Source organism: Corylus avellana, chromosome 3 (assembly GCF_965113065.1).
Source record: "Corylus avellana chromosome 3, dhCorAvel1.hap1.2, whole genome shotgun sequence".
Classification (NCBI taxonomy): domain Eukaryota; kingdom Viridiplantae; phylum Streptophyta; class Magnoliopsida; order Fagales; family Betulaceae; genus Corylus; species Corylus avellana.
Genome location: NC_142492.1, coordinates 22,672,392 through 22,686,078, shown reverse-complemented (window position 1 = coordinate 22,686,078; position 13,687 = coordinate 22,672,392). Strand labels below are relative to the sequence as shown.

Here is a 13,687-nt window from a genome sequence, read left to right as displayed (position 1 = left end):
TCAATCCTAGTGAATTAGTTTGATTTATTGTGATAGGATCAAATGATCAATCAAACTTGAAAAAAAATTGATGGTTTGATCGAACATATGATCGATCCTAGTGAATTAGTTTGATTGATCGTGAAACTGGATACAATTGAAGGTTCAATCGAACATGTGCATCTTACATGTTCAATAAATACATGTAATTTTTATAGATGAGGTTAAAAAAAAAAAAATTTCAACCCAATTTGGAGAAAATTTTTGTCTATATATATATATATATATATGTGTGTGTGTGTGTGTGTGTGTGTGTGAGAAAACTACAAAATGATGTATATATATTAACAAATAAAAAATAGAAAAATAGGAAACTTTACTAATTATGACCCAAAAAATTAATTTTTTTTTTTCAATCAATTTTGACTTAAAAAAAAAATTAATAAGCTAATATAATTGTTTTAATAAGTTCAAATAAAAAAAAATTAAAATGTAGACAATCAGCGTCAACATTATAGGTTGACGCTGATAGTATCTGATATAAAAATATGTTAGTTTGGTACAAATTAGAAGGCGGGATCCATTGGCGCGGCGGGTGAAATTTTTGGAAAATTTTTTTTTGTATCTCCCCCTTTTTTCTTCTTCGCCTCTCTAACCCATTCTTCTCATCTTATCCCCCTTCTACAGTTCTGCACAATACTAGGAGAGAGAGATAGAGAGAGACACACACACACACGAGAGAGAGACGGTGACGGCTCTGTCCCTCGATCTGGAGCCACCGGCGGCAGACGAGAGAGCAGCGTTTGCGGTCGCCGGAGCCGAGAGACTGGAAAATGCAAGCCAGGCACTCGTCTGGCAGTTCGGAGATGTAGTCGGTGCCTCCATCGACGATCCACTCGAAGTCTTCAACATCGTCTGTGTGCATCGGGGAGATCAGGGCCGTTGATTTGGCCTTGGACCGATGGCTTTGAATGCTTTCGCGGCGGCTGGAGATTGCAGCCGTCGAAGTTGACTGGCCCATCCAGGGCGAGTAGAGAAACAGACGGGCGAGCTATGCGTCCTCAGCCTTTCGTATTTCTTATCCTGGGCACCACCGCAAAGGAGCTTCGAGCCACTCAAGAGCCAGCCTCTCAATCTCCGTCTTCCTTGCAATTTTCAGAAACGGACTTGAAATCAGATTTCATTTGGCTTTTGTTGAGTTCTGTTCGTACAATTGCTATTTTTTATTCCTTTAGAATAAAAAAGTTCTTTTTTTATTCCTTTTACTACGTCGTTGATTGTACTCGTATGCTTTCGCTTAGAAATTGGAATATATCTCAGCTATGTTGTGCAATAGCTTTTGTGATTGATAGTATTCCAGATAGAAATGGGGATGTATCTCAGTGCCCCCAAAACTGAAAAAGCATCACAAGATGGGGAGAATGACAGACTTAGATATGGGTTGTCATCAATGCAAGGGTGGCGTGCAACCATGGAAGATGCTGTGAGTAGTCTGTGTATTGTTATTGTTTCAACTTGTTTTGGTTTTCACACGTTTGCATTTTTTGTATCCCATAAAATTTTTCTGTCAATATGAAATCATTATTATGCCCACTGCTTCTTTATATAGCATTCACATTTTCTGTCCTTGGGTATACTTTGAACTTCAAACTAGACACCCCCAACCCTTATCACTCGAGGGAAATTGGTTTTAGATTCTTAATTTACTAACTAGCATTTAATAACTTCTTGGTATGACTTTTTATTCACTTGGATTGAGGAATGTTATAAAATAACTATATGTGGCATATACCTGATTGGATTTGATGACATGCGCTTAGTCATAATTGGATTTGGCCAATTATGACTAAGAGCATGTCTAAATGGCTCGACAAAGTAATAATGCTCTAACACAATAGAATTATTTTAAAATATTGTCATTATATTTATGTTGAGAAACCTACCTTATCTATAAAGAGTGAAGCTCCTATAAAAACTATAACTTTATACAATAAGCGGTGTTATCCATTGAGAACTTGCCAATAAGATAGTCATGGAGGTATTCTATTTGGAGTCACATACATATATTTGCTCTTGTAGTTCCATGTTGTTGTATCTAATATTATCATTTTGAGTGTATGCATCTCATAAACAAAGGAGAAATAATGATGGAAGAAATACTTCGACAAAAAGAAATAATTATCGAAGAAATGAGTATAAAGAATAGGAATTAGAGCCTCCTACATTTTCTTCTAATTCTTTACTACAAAAATAGTAAAGTTGTACCTATAGTTATAAAATCACATTTGAATGTCCAATATATTGTAAACCATTGTCAGATTCATCGACCGAATGCCCTAAGCTCAAGTTTTCTATGGTCCTTGTCATCTTTTTTCTTTTTTGTCTTTTTCTTTTGTTGGTCAAGACATAAGCTCATGGCATACTTTTCTTTTCTTTCTTGTGTAGGTCTAGGCCATCACATGCAACTAGTAGCATCTAGGAAATTTTGCTGTTACAAACTTCTAAAACATGATTACTAATCTTTAGTAGTGAGAAGGATCTTATGAGTACTTAGGATTCACAACAAAATAGAGTTTGGAAGTAAAATTAGGGATCTATGGGGCTGTTTACACGGTTATTAGAATTGTTGTTTAGAGAGCAAAACAGTTTGCAATAACAGAGAAAATAAAGTAGAGTGCATTAGAAGAGAAATAAGAAGAGAGAGGAAGAAGTTTGCAATCTGACTCATTAAACTACTTTTGGAATTGTTGTTATCCCCTGCCTTCTGCAATTCTGCACAATACCAGGAGAGAGAGCTAGAGCGAGAGAGAGAGAGATCGACACAAGAGAGAGAGAGAGAGAGAGTGACGGACAAACGGAGATTGACAGATGAGACCGCGAGAGAGAGAGATGTGATTCAAAGTTGCAGACACAACCATGTATTTTCTCCCTCTAGTTGCAGAGGCATAGCCAGGTTCTCTCTCATTCGGTCCTCTTTCTCGTTCTCCTCTCTCTCTCTCTCTCTATATTTTGTTTTCTTAGGTTTTATTCAATTTTTTTACTTTAATCACAGACCTGATATATATCTCTTTGTCTCTCTCACTAATGAACATTTGTCTTTCTCTAGTTGCCGAGCAAGGAAGAAAGAAGAGCTTCAGGTAAATTTTCTTCCCCTTCGTCTTCTCTCTTTTCGTAACTGTCCGAAATTCTCTCTCGTCGGAACCCTGTTTTCTCATGCTTTGGTTAATTTCCAATCTTGATGCATATTTCTGAAGTTTACACTTCATGTTGGCATACCTATGGATGATTTGAGAGTATTTTGCTAATTTGAGGATTATTGGGTCAACGCTAATGGTGGGTGTTGTTTTGATTTTGGGATAATTTCTTGATTTGATTTTGTGTGTTTCTTGATATGGGATTTTATTTTGGGGACCCTATTCATAAATGTTCTTAATCATTTATATGGAATTTGAGGATTATTGGGTCAACGCTAATGGTGGGTGTTGTTTTGATTTTTGGATAATTTCTTGATTTGATTTTGTGTGTTTCTTGATATGGGATTTTATTTTGGGTGCCATTTGAACTACATCTTATTGGAGATGTTTTGTGGTGAAAACATCTCATCTTGGGACTCCTGTGGGGCATTGTGCCAATTTGAATAACCTTCCTCTTGGGACTCCTGTGGCGCAAACAGAATTCAAAAGCAGAAAAATCTCATCTTCACCAACCAGAGACTCTGCATTTCTCTATTAATGGTTTCCTGTGTGCTTCCCATATCAAATGGTACGTATGCAACCTTTAACATCTCCTCAGTTCTCCAAAAACCCATCTTCTTTCTAATCTTAAAAATTCATTCACTCGGCTTTCATGTAATAGCAGCAAAATCCCCATCCAAAAGCATTTTGTTTTCCTCATAAAACCGAGAGAATTTGATGGTTGTCAACAGCTTAGCATAATTCCAGCTACATTAATATTTCTACTCTTGGAGTTGGAGTTAAATGTGTGTTTCAAAACTATAAAAGACATTTGTGATAAAGATTATATTTTTAGCATACCCATCTGTCAAAATGTTTAGCATTCCCTATGAAGCCCAGAAAAAAGATGGAAGTTTGGTATACCCACCTCCTCAGCCATCTCTCTCTTCATTCTCTGCTCCTTATTACAATACCAACTATGAGAAAGAAGCAACCCCAACATCATCTTTTAGCAGAATCAGTCCAGTACTTCTTTTGCTTATAGTAATTCTAGCAGTAATCTTCTTCATCTATGGTCTTCTCCATTTACTTGTAAGATTTTTCTTGATATGGGATTGATTTTTATGTAGTAGTATATTTTCTTGAGGGAACTTCATCAATTAATGAAGATCATGTTATGTAGGGCCTGTAACTTTTCTAGTCCAGCAAAAAGTTAACTATGAAATCAAGGCATAAAGAAGTTATTAATAGTATTCCTTTGAATTTAAATGCTATTGTATGTTTCCCTTTTCTCAGAAATAATATACTTTAATATATGAATAGCAGTGCTACTTATTCTTAAATTTGATGTGTGATTTGTGAAACATGTGATACTATGGTTTTGTAGTTTTAAAATGCTTACTTAATCGGGCTGCTATTGCTGGTTTGGGCGTATCGGCTGTTAGTGATGATGATGATGATGCTGAGCACAATGATCATCCAGTTCTATCAGCTGCTTCTCTTGCTGCTGCTGCAAGAAGCACTTTGCGTCCACCTTCCTTGCAGACCCTTCTTGAGGATGTGCCTGACTCAGCAGCTGTTCCTCACACTTCTTCCTCTGGGGGTGATTCTGATGGAAAAAGCAGATGTGAGCTCAGCAGTTTTTATTTTATTCAGTTATAGTATTTCTGTTATTGCTAGTTCTCTTACAGTCATATTTTTATTTAAAGCGAATAGTCTTGGAGATTGCTTGAAGAAGTTGACTATGAACTTACACTTTGATGTTGGAAGAGAAATATTACATATTCCCACCTTCAGCTTTTCTAGCTTTTTAGCAAGTTTATCATCATTGCAGTTAACACGTGGTGATGACTTGATATGCTTTGCCTTGCCCCAATATCCATTTCCACAAACAGAACAAAGATCATAAAATTCAACCAAAAAATGTCTATCTCCAGAACCCAAAGCTGAGTTCATGTTGATAATTGGAAAATATTACATTTCTTTGGAATGATTTAAAGTCTTTCAGAACTAAAAAAGTTGGTGAATTATGTAAATTAATATTTGTTGCCATAAAGGAACTAGAGCCACAAAGTAGTACTCCAATAGAGAGATAAGAAAAGTGTCATTTTGCTACAAGGTAAATCTTAACAATGATAATAGTATGCTTTAATGTTCCCTGGTTCTGCGATCGATCGCACTTGGAGTGCGATCGATCGCAATTTTCCGAAAACCTACTGATGCTGCGATCGATCGCACTTGGAGTGCGATCGATCCCAAAATTTCGAAAACCTACTGATGTTGCGATCGATCGCACAAAAGTTTGCGATCGATCGCAGTTTTTTTTTTTTTTTTTTTTTTTTTTTTTTTTTTTTTTTTTATATGACTATTAGGGTCGACAAATGTGGACCCTAATGGTCTCCAAATTTTGAAAACCTACTGATGTTGCGATCGATCGCACAAAAGTTTGCGATCGATCGCAGTTTTTTTTTTTTTTTTTTTTTTTTTTTATATGACTATTAGGGTCGACAAATGTGGACCCTAATGGTCTCCAAATTTTGAAAACCTACTGATGTTGCGATCGATCGCACACTTGTGTGAGATCGATCGCAGTTTTTTTTTTAGGACCATTAGGGTCGACAAATGTGGACCCTAATGGTCAACTAATCAGCGTCCACTTCAAAGTGGACGCTGATAGTCAATTTTTTTTTAATATTTTTGGACCATTAGCGTCCACAAAAGTGGACGCTAATGGTTTAACTATCAGCGTCCACTTTGATTTGGACGCTAATAGTTATTATTATTATTTTTTTAAAAGGGCCATTAGGGTCCATAAAGTCGACCCTAATGGTTAACTAAAAGTGGACGCTATTGCTTGACTATTAGGGTCGACTTTCGCTTCCGTTTACATCATCTTTAGGGTCCAAACATTGCGACTTTTAGGGGCGATAAAGTGGACGCTAAAAGTGATCATTAGGGTCGACTTTTAAGTGGACCCTGATAATCAGACATTTGATCATTAGGGTCGGACTATTAGGGTCGACACTTTTAGGGTCGAAAAGTGGACGCTGTTGCCAACAGCGTCCACTTTAGGGTCTTTAGGGGCGACTTAAAGTCGCCCCTAAAGACCTAATTTCTTGTAGTGTATGTATGTAGCGTGATTTTCATAATAATATTTTATCCATGAAAATAATTAGTTTGTTGGTTGAAAGGAGCACGCCACATAAACTTTGATATTTCTATTATGTTATCTTGTTTTAGTCTTTTGAAAATATGTTTTTATATTGTTTTGGGATAGATGGGTTATAATTACTTTGAATCTTGCATTTCCTTTGTAATTTTCGATTCCAGTAATTCCATTTAATCGATCTATTCCATTATCCCAATTACTATATATTTCATAAATATAGAACTTTACAATTGGTATAAAAAGTTAAAAACCTCCGTTATCCTACCATAGTAGTGACCAGTGAGTGCACGTAATTGGCAACAACGTACAAGAATTGAAATCTTGACAAAGATTAGTTTTCGACACAAAAGAAATAAAAATAACTACTTTTTCTGATCAATAACGGGAAATGGGAAAAGGAATAATTAAAATAACTACGTTGCTTATTAGCTACGTTGGTGGAAAAGAATAAAGACAAAAATAAAAAAAATAATAATACTCAAGAAACATTCATTAAAGCTTCCTAATACAACACACACAAGTACATCAATCAACAAAAAAAAAATATCATTCTCACCAGAATATATAGCTCCCACGACTTCATGATCTTCCTCGCTTGTCACGCATAATAGTGGCAATCAAATGTGAGTTGTCACCGATTTAAGAAGTCAATTCAGGCACTCCTGTTAGTGGGTACGAGAAGATTAATGTAGAGATACGGCATGAGGAAGGTAATTTGGTTTGTGGAGAAGGGCGGTAAGACTGTGTAGAAAGAAATTAAAGCAACAATAATAAGACGAAAAGGATGGCGGGTGATTAATCTATATGTATATCAAATGAAGAAACACGTTTGACGCGCTTGCCCGGGAACAGAAAGATGAAAAGATAGAGAATAACTAAAACAAAATACACACCAATGGTGACTATAAGAGAAATTTTTATTAACGGACTTGAAACGCAATAGCAAAAAGAGAGGAGTACAAGGAGTGAGTAGAGCACGAGTCCAATAAAATCAGGAGGGACGAGGAAGAGAAGTGTGACGGTTGTTAGGAAATAGGTTATGGTATTAACCAAAAGGAAGGCATTCCCATTTAACATGTTCTTGTTGATGGCATTAGACGCTGCATTGATTGCGTTCCAATAAGCTCTGAGCGGAGCTGTGCTGTTGAATAGATGGGCGAGTGGGTCTCTGCTGGCGTTGATCGGGGCTGTGCCGTCGAACTGATTGGCTTTATCATGAGCTTCTGCAGGAGCGCTGAGTGCTGCTTGGTAGGTGACCGTTAATAGTAGTGCAGCAACAACCAACAATGCATTGCGCCTCTCTTCTGTCATAACTGTTTCCTGACGACGTATTCGTACGAAAAGCTTCCCACACAGACGTTGTACGAAATTTTGGAAAGGGCTTAAAGATAATTTAACTATAGCTATTAAACGACTGACACAACGACAACATGCACGTGGTCGTAGCCTATCTCTCATCCGTTGGCTCTCAACATGTGTTTGGCGTTCCAAGATGTCAAAGACCGTATCACCCTCTAAATTCTTGGCCTTTAAATCAACTAATTTTGTAGCCATTAACAACGACACTACCTGCAACATGTAGAGAATTGGAAAGATGAATAATTACTGATCCAAACAGTCGCCCCAAGAAAAAATAAAAACCCAAATATTGCTAAATAAAATTTTACAACTACCGACAAAAATAAAGGCAAATATCACACCGCAAAGCTTAAGTAAAATTTTCAAGACAATTTTTGATAGACCTCCATTATACCAACTCTATTCTCCTTTACTAGATAACTTTGAGTGAAAAGGACTTACCTCGAGTTGATTTCTGTATACTGCAACGTGCAATAGAGTGTTCCCTTCCACATCTTGCCAAAATAGCAATTTCTCCTCTAACAATTTGGCATCTTTAAACCAAGCCTGCCGAATCCATTTTAGCAGGAGCTTAAAAGCTTGGACCATGCCATATTTCAGGGCAATATGCAGTGCATTCTCTCTTCGAATTGTTACATCTTCAAGAGACTTTGGGCAGACTTGTAGAAATTTTTTCAAAAGAGGGAGGTTTCCTATTTGAGCTGCATAATGCAAAGGAGTCACGCCCTCCCTTCCTCGGATACGGACAAGGTCCTCATTATCGTCAAGTAGCCGGTGCACCAATAGGGTCTGGTGTCTTTGTAAAACACAGTCATTTTGTAACGCATAGTGCTTTTGCAAAGCAAGGTGCATGGGAGTGAAGCCATCTTGGTTAAGCTTCCTAGCAAATGAGGGCTTTAACTTCATGATCTCCATGGCAAACTGGATGTACCCTAAAGATGCAGCTAGGTGTAAAGGAGTTTCAACAAATGGAATGTCATCGATCCTATCCAAAACATTTACATCTTCCCGTATCAATGCGTATAAGGCGTCAATGCTTCCTTGCTCAACAGCATTCCTCAAACTTTGATCCATTAGAATTAAGAGGAAAGCGATAGTCAGGCTAGGAAATCAAAAGAAAATGTTGAAACCGACAACTAATGCAGATGAGGAGAGTTACTAGTTACTGGGGCAAATGAGAAGATTAGCTCGTCTTTCTTTTATAGGATTGGCTGAGTGAACAGTAATGAATCTAATTAATGACGCTAAGATGGATGGATATAGGGATTCGGGAACCGCTGTGACATCACCGACATACAAGTGGAAAAATACATGATACCTGAACCCACCTTCAGATGTGTACAAATCCAGCTTCTTTTAATTGTTTTTTCCGTCGATTTTCTTTTGTTTAACGAATGAACAAAAGAAAAACCGGATGTGCCCTTGATCATAAGCAGATATATATGTGAAAAGCAGTGTCAACAAACGGAATCTTATCCATCCTGTCCAAAACTTTTGCATCCATTGTATCAATTTGTACAAGTCATCAATGCTTCACTAAAACGAGTTGGATTTGGATCAGATCTGCACACGTCACTCAAGCAATGAGTTTTACGTTGTTTCCAACAATCAAGCGTAAAGTACATCCCGTGCGCTTTATGTTTTTTTAAGGAGTAATTTTACTGAAGATTTTAAATTTTTACTTGATTTGGCAAATCTTTTTAAATTTTTAAATTTTTCAATTTAGTCTCTAAATTTTTAATTGCAATCAATTTGAATCCCTTTATCTGATTGTAAACGTTAAATGACGTTTATACTCCTATTTTTTTTTTTATAAAATTTCAATTTTACCCTTAATTCTAAAAAGATTTTTTTATTAAAAAATAAAATAAAAATCAGAGATAATTTGGTCTTTTTTGGTATTTCTAATGGCTAAATTTGACGAAGGGGTTCAGATTGAGAGCAATTAAAAGTTCAGTAAATTAAATTGAAAGATTTTCACTACAAGAATTTAGGTCTTTAGGGGCGACTTTGAGTCGACCCTAAAAGTCCTAAAGTGGACGCTGTTGCCAACAGCGTCGACTTTTGGACCCTAAAGGTGTCGACGCTAATAGTCTAACCCTAATGATCATGTGTGATTATCAGCGTCCATTTAAAGTCGACCATAATGATAACTTTTAGCGTCCACTTTATCGACCCTAAAAGTCACAATTTTTTGACCCTAAAGGTGATGTAAAAGGAAGTCATAGTCGACGCTAATGGTTAACCATTAGCGTCGACTTAAAGTAGACGCTAATAGTTAACCATTAGCGTCCACAAAGTGGACCCTAATGGTCCTAAAAAAATTAAAAAAAAAATTAACTATCAGCGTCCAAATAAAAGTGGACGTTGATAGTTAACCATTAGTGTCCACAAAGTGGACCCTAATGGTCCTAAAAAAATAAAAATAAAAATTATCTATCAGCGTCCACTTAAAGTCGACCCTAATGATAACTTTTAGCGTCCACTTTATCGACCCTAAAAGTCACAATTTTTTGACCCTAAAGGTGATGTAAAAGAAAGCCATAGTCAACGCTAATGGTTAACCATTAGCGTCGACTTAAAGTGGACGCTAATAGTTAACCATTAGCGTCTAAAAAGTGGACCCTAATGGTCCTAAAAATTTTTTTTAAAAAATGAACTATCAGCGTCCAAATCAAAGTGGACGCTGATAGTTAACCATTAGCGTCCACAAGGTGGACCTTAATGGTCCTAAAAAAATTTTAAAAAAATAATCTGCGATCGATCGCAGTACCAGAAGGTGTTCGAGATTTTGCGATCGATCACACAATCGTGTGCGATCGATCGCAGTTCCAGAAGGTGTTTGAGATTTTGCGATCGATCGCACAATCATGTGCGATCGATCGCAGACCCAGGGAACCAAATTACTTACATATGCAAACCAGTTTCATTTCTGAATTTAAGGTCAAATTTCATACAAATTATTAACTTGAGTTATCAAGAATCTCACTAGAACTAACTACTGAAACTAGAAGAAATTATTAACTGAATGACAAACCCGCTCCAAACTATCTAACAACTGGGATGCAAAAGAAACTATTTTATGTCAAGAGGTTTAGTAGATTCAATCCTCCAGCTTGCAATTAATAGAAGTAAATGAGCACTATGACCCTTATTCAAATCTATAAGAATGCGTTCAAGACAAAGTAGTGACAAGTATTAAGAAAAAAACAAAAGAAATATTAAACCGGGTCATACCCTGATCATTAGTTCATGCAAATCAATTACATTAAAAGAAAGCGCAATAGATTATACAAGAAATGTGAAAATAGTGCTTAATTTTAAAAATTAGCTTGCATGAAACAAAGAATATTCACTGCTTATGCAAGGAAAGGAAAAAGGTAGAGTCACATACAGAACTGTTGGTATAATTGCCCATAATACTCCTAAATTACAGAAAGCTTTGTTTTTTACGGATTCTAGTTATAAATCAATCTAACAGTAATGGACGCTACCAACCCAGTTTGTAATGTAGAGAGCCTCCACCATCTCAACGGATCCGTTATGTACTATAGCAACCATCTGGATATGCACAGAAGTCAATAATAGAAAAGAGACCAAAAACAAAACTGGAGCACGTTATAAATTGTCTCATTAGAACAGAAAATTTTATTGTAAACAGTATTACAGGGAGAAAGCATGAAAAATGTTTGCATATGTATGCATAACCAAATTAGATATCAAGTTACACTACAAAAATTAGAAGCTGCTTATATAATGAAAGACAACCAATTATGGCTAATAAAGTAAATCCCAAAAGAGTAAATAAAACACAACGTCAAATAAAGGCATACCTTCTTCCAGTCTGTTCCATATTTCCGATAGGCTTCATAAAAATGCTCAAGCTCCTCCTTTCTCCATTGAGGTCCTAACTTATCAGAATATTTCATTTTCTGTGAATAAAATACAGCAGCCAAAATATTAAAAAAAAAATATATCCACACTTTGAAGCTTTAAAGTCAACTCAACTAAGCCTTAATCTCTGTATACTGGGTTGGTTTATGGACCTCAATAACAAATTATGTTTGCCCACATAAATACATTCCCATGCAAACAAGAGGCTCAATTGATGATCCTATATATTTTGTTGTTCTATCCTATCTGAAATTATCATTTCTATTGCCACAAAGATTGACTGTGTCCAATACAATAGGCCATCATTTTGAAGATCCTATCACATACTTCAAAAATTCATAAAAGGCCCACACTACATTCTACTCTCCATAAAAACCGACCAACAAAGGTTTATTAAACTTGGTTAACAAGTGTAACCAAACCAAGACATAGAGAGTCAAAGCACAACAAAGAAGAATAATGGTTACAAATAAATGAACAAATAATGAGTCAGATAGGTATTAATTAAGTTATAGGAAAAATAGAGGGAAAAAAAAACTTGTTTAGGATCCAAGAGAACATGTTTATTGATTTGGAATGTGCATCAATTCCTAGTCCTAAGTTGAATGTGAAAGCATATTTGATCACCTAATCCATATTGAAAAAGGATCTCTCTGCCGAAATTGTTTCCTTCTGCTGAAAAATAATGAAAGAAAAATGATTGTTTTGGATAACCAAAGCTAACATACCAGCTCAAATTGGCTTGAAATGCAATGCTCAAACTCCTCCACAACCTTACTTAGCACAGATTCAACCAGATTTCCCTCCCTGAAATTTAACAAATTTATTTTGAATTACTATACAAATTTCTATCCGTAAACCATATATGTTCTATCCTCAGCATCTGATGTATGTGAAAAATGGGCTAAAAGTAACAGAAATTTATATTTTAATGAAAAACAGAGATACTAAAGTCCCTAATTCTTTGAGAATCCTGATCCCTGAATACATACTTGTTCCAGATCAGACGCCTCAAACGTAGGAATTCCCATTTCCTGCACAGCCACCAGGAAATTCCTCACATTCTCAGAGTACTGAAATGCGGACAATGCGGCCCCATCAAGAACCAGAGCAGAATCACATGGACTTTCCACCACCTAAAAAGAAATCAAACTACTGCTTAAACATCCCAAATTGAAAAAACAAAAAAGACACAGAATTGAAATGAAGATAAGGATGAGGAAAAGGCTAACCTTGGGCACAGCTCCAGAGTAAACCTTGTTGAGCACATTGTAGAGAATGATCCCACTTCTCAATCCCAGCCTAAACTCCTGCTCCGACGGCTCCGCCGGCAAATCCTTCACCCCCACTACTCCCACCATCTTCCTCAGCCACTCCGCCGCTTCGTTCCTTCTCGACGCTATCAATCACCAAAACAAAACAAACCCATCAACCACTCTCTCCCATTCATTCACCACAACTAACACATCTTATACCTCTTTATCCTATAATTATGAAAATGATATAATACAAAGGGCAAACATATCATGAATAATGGCTTAAAACTATAAAACGACACCTATCATTGGAAACACAAGCAGAAAACCACAAATATTGGTAAAGTTTAAAAGTTTAACACCTTTTAGAAAAGACTACTATGCATTAACACTACTTCACTACATCAGACAACAATCTTCAAACTAATCTAAATGCTCACAAGCAACGTAACTCAAACTGACTAACCTCATCAAAATCATCAAAAATATGTGAGAACTACCCCATGAACCAAACCTGCCAAGGGAGAAAACTATTAAATATATGTTTTACAATCTATGGCCAGGAAAATTCCAAAACCCAAAATAAAGTATTTATCTGCATCCTCTTCCTTGCCAATTCACCCTCATAAGCAATTTGAGTAATCTACCACAATGAACCAATATATAATATCAAAGACAATGAGAATGAAACCCAACATGATAGAGAAAGATATACTAAAAATGTGTTTGTTCATGAAACATATTAAAGTGAGAACCTGCTTGGGTGGTTTAACTTTCTTGTACTCTTATCATCCTGCATACACTTAAAAATAAAATTTAGAAAGATATTACTACTCCCTTGCATTGTTTACTCAAAG

The 13,687-nt window shown here is 36.2% G+C and overlaps 2 protein-coding genes across 3 annotated transcripts; one reads left to right on the top strand and one right to left on the bottom strand.

Moving 5' to 3' along the window:
- The first annotated feature begins 1,276 nt into the window (after nucleotides 1–1,276).
- On the top strand, nucleotides 1,277–4,974 carry LOC148586949 (uncharacterized). 2 transcript variants are annotated; one of them, XM_088514874.1, is made up of 4 exons: nucleotides 1,277–1,462; nucleotides 2,766–2,932; nucleotides 3,086–3,116; nucleotides 4,540–4,974. In XM_088514874.1, the coding sequence occupies exons 1-4, from the start codon at nucleotides 1,346–1,348 to the stop codon at nucleotides 4,543–4,545; spliced, it is 321 nt and encodes a 106-aa protein (XP_088371000.1). In that variant the 5' UTR covers nucleotides 1,277–1,345; the 3' UTR covers nucleotides 4,546–4,974. The 2 variants fall into 2 exon arrangements, with proteins under 2 accessions (XP_088371000.1, XP_088371001.1); XM_088514875.1 differs by lacking the exons at nucleotides 1,277–1,462; nucleotides 2,766–2,932; nucleotides 3,086–3,116 and adding an exon at nucleotides 3,286–3,741.
- A 2,142-nt stretch (nucleotides 4,975–7,116) lies between these two features.
- Nucleotides 7,117–8,754, bottom strand: LOC148586948 (ankyrin repeat-containing protein BDA1-like). The gene is made up of 2 exons (XM_088514411.1): nucleotides 8,122–8,754; nucleotides 7,117–7,890 (listed from the first exon to the last, which is right to left on the bottom strand). Exons 1-2 carry the CDS (start codon nucleotides 8,752–8,754, stop codon nucleotides 7,117–7,119), a joined length of 1,407 nt encoding a protein of 468 aa, XP_088370537.1.
- Between the last annotated feature and the right edge of the window lie 4,933 nt (nucleotides 8,755–13,687).

What these genes read in the sequence shown, in the direction of transcription:
- LOC148586949 (XM_088514874.1), top strand. Translation starts at nt 1,346, where the DNA reads ATGGGGATGTATCTCAGTGCCCCCAAAACTGAAAAAGCATCACAAGAT. An exon ending in GTGCAACCATGGAAGATGCT is followed by an intron (nt 1,463 to 2,765) that starts GTGAGTAGTCTG and finishes GCACAATACCAG; the next exon opens with GAGAGAGAGCTAGAGCGAGA. An exon ending in AGTTGCAGAGGCATAGCCAG is followed by an intron (nt 2,933 to 3,085) that starts GTTCTCTCTCAT and finishes GTCTTTCTCTAG; the next exon opens with TTGCCGAGCAAGGAAGAAAG.
- LOC148586948 (XM_088514411.1), bottom strand. Translation starts at nt 8,754, where the DNA reads ATGGATCAAAGTTTGAGGAATGCTGTTGAGCAAGGAAGCATTGACGCC. An exon ending in TATACAGAAATCAACTCGAG is followed by an intron (nt 7,891 to 8,121) that starts GTAAGTCCTTTT and finishes TACATGTTGCAG; the next exon opens with GTAGTGTCGTTGTTAATGGC.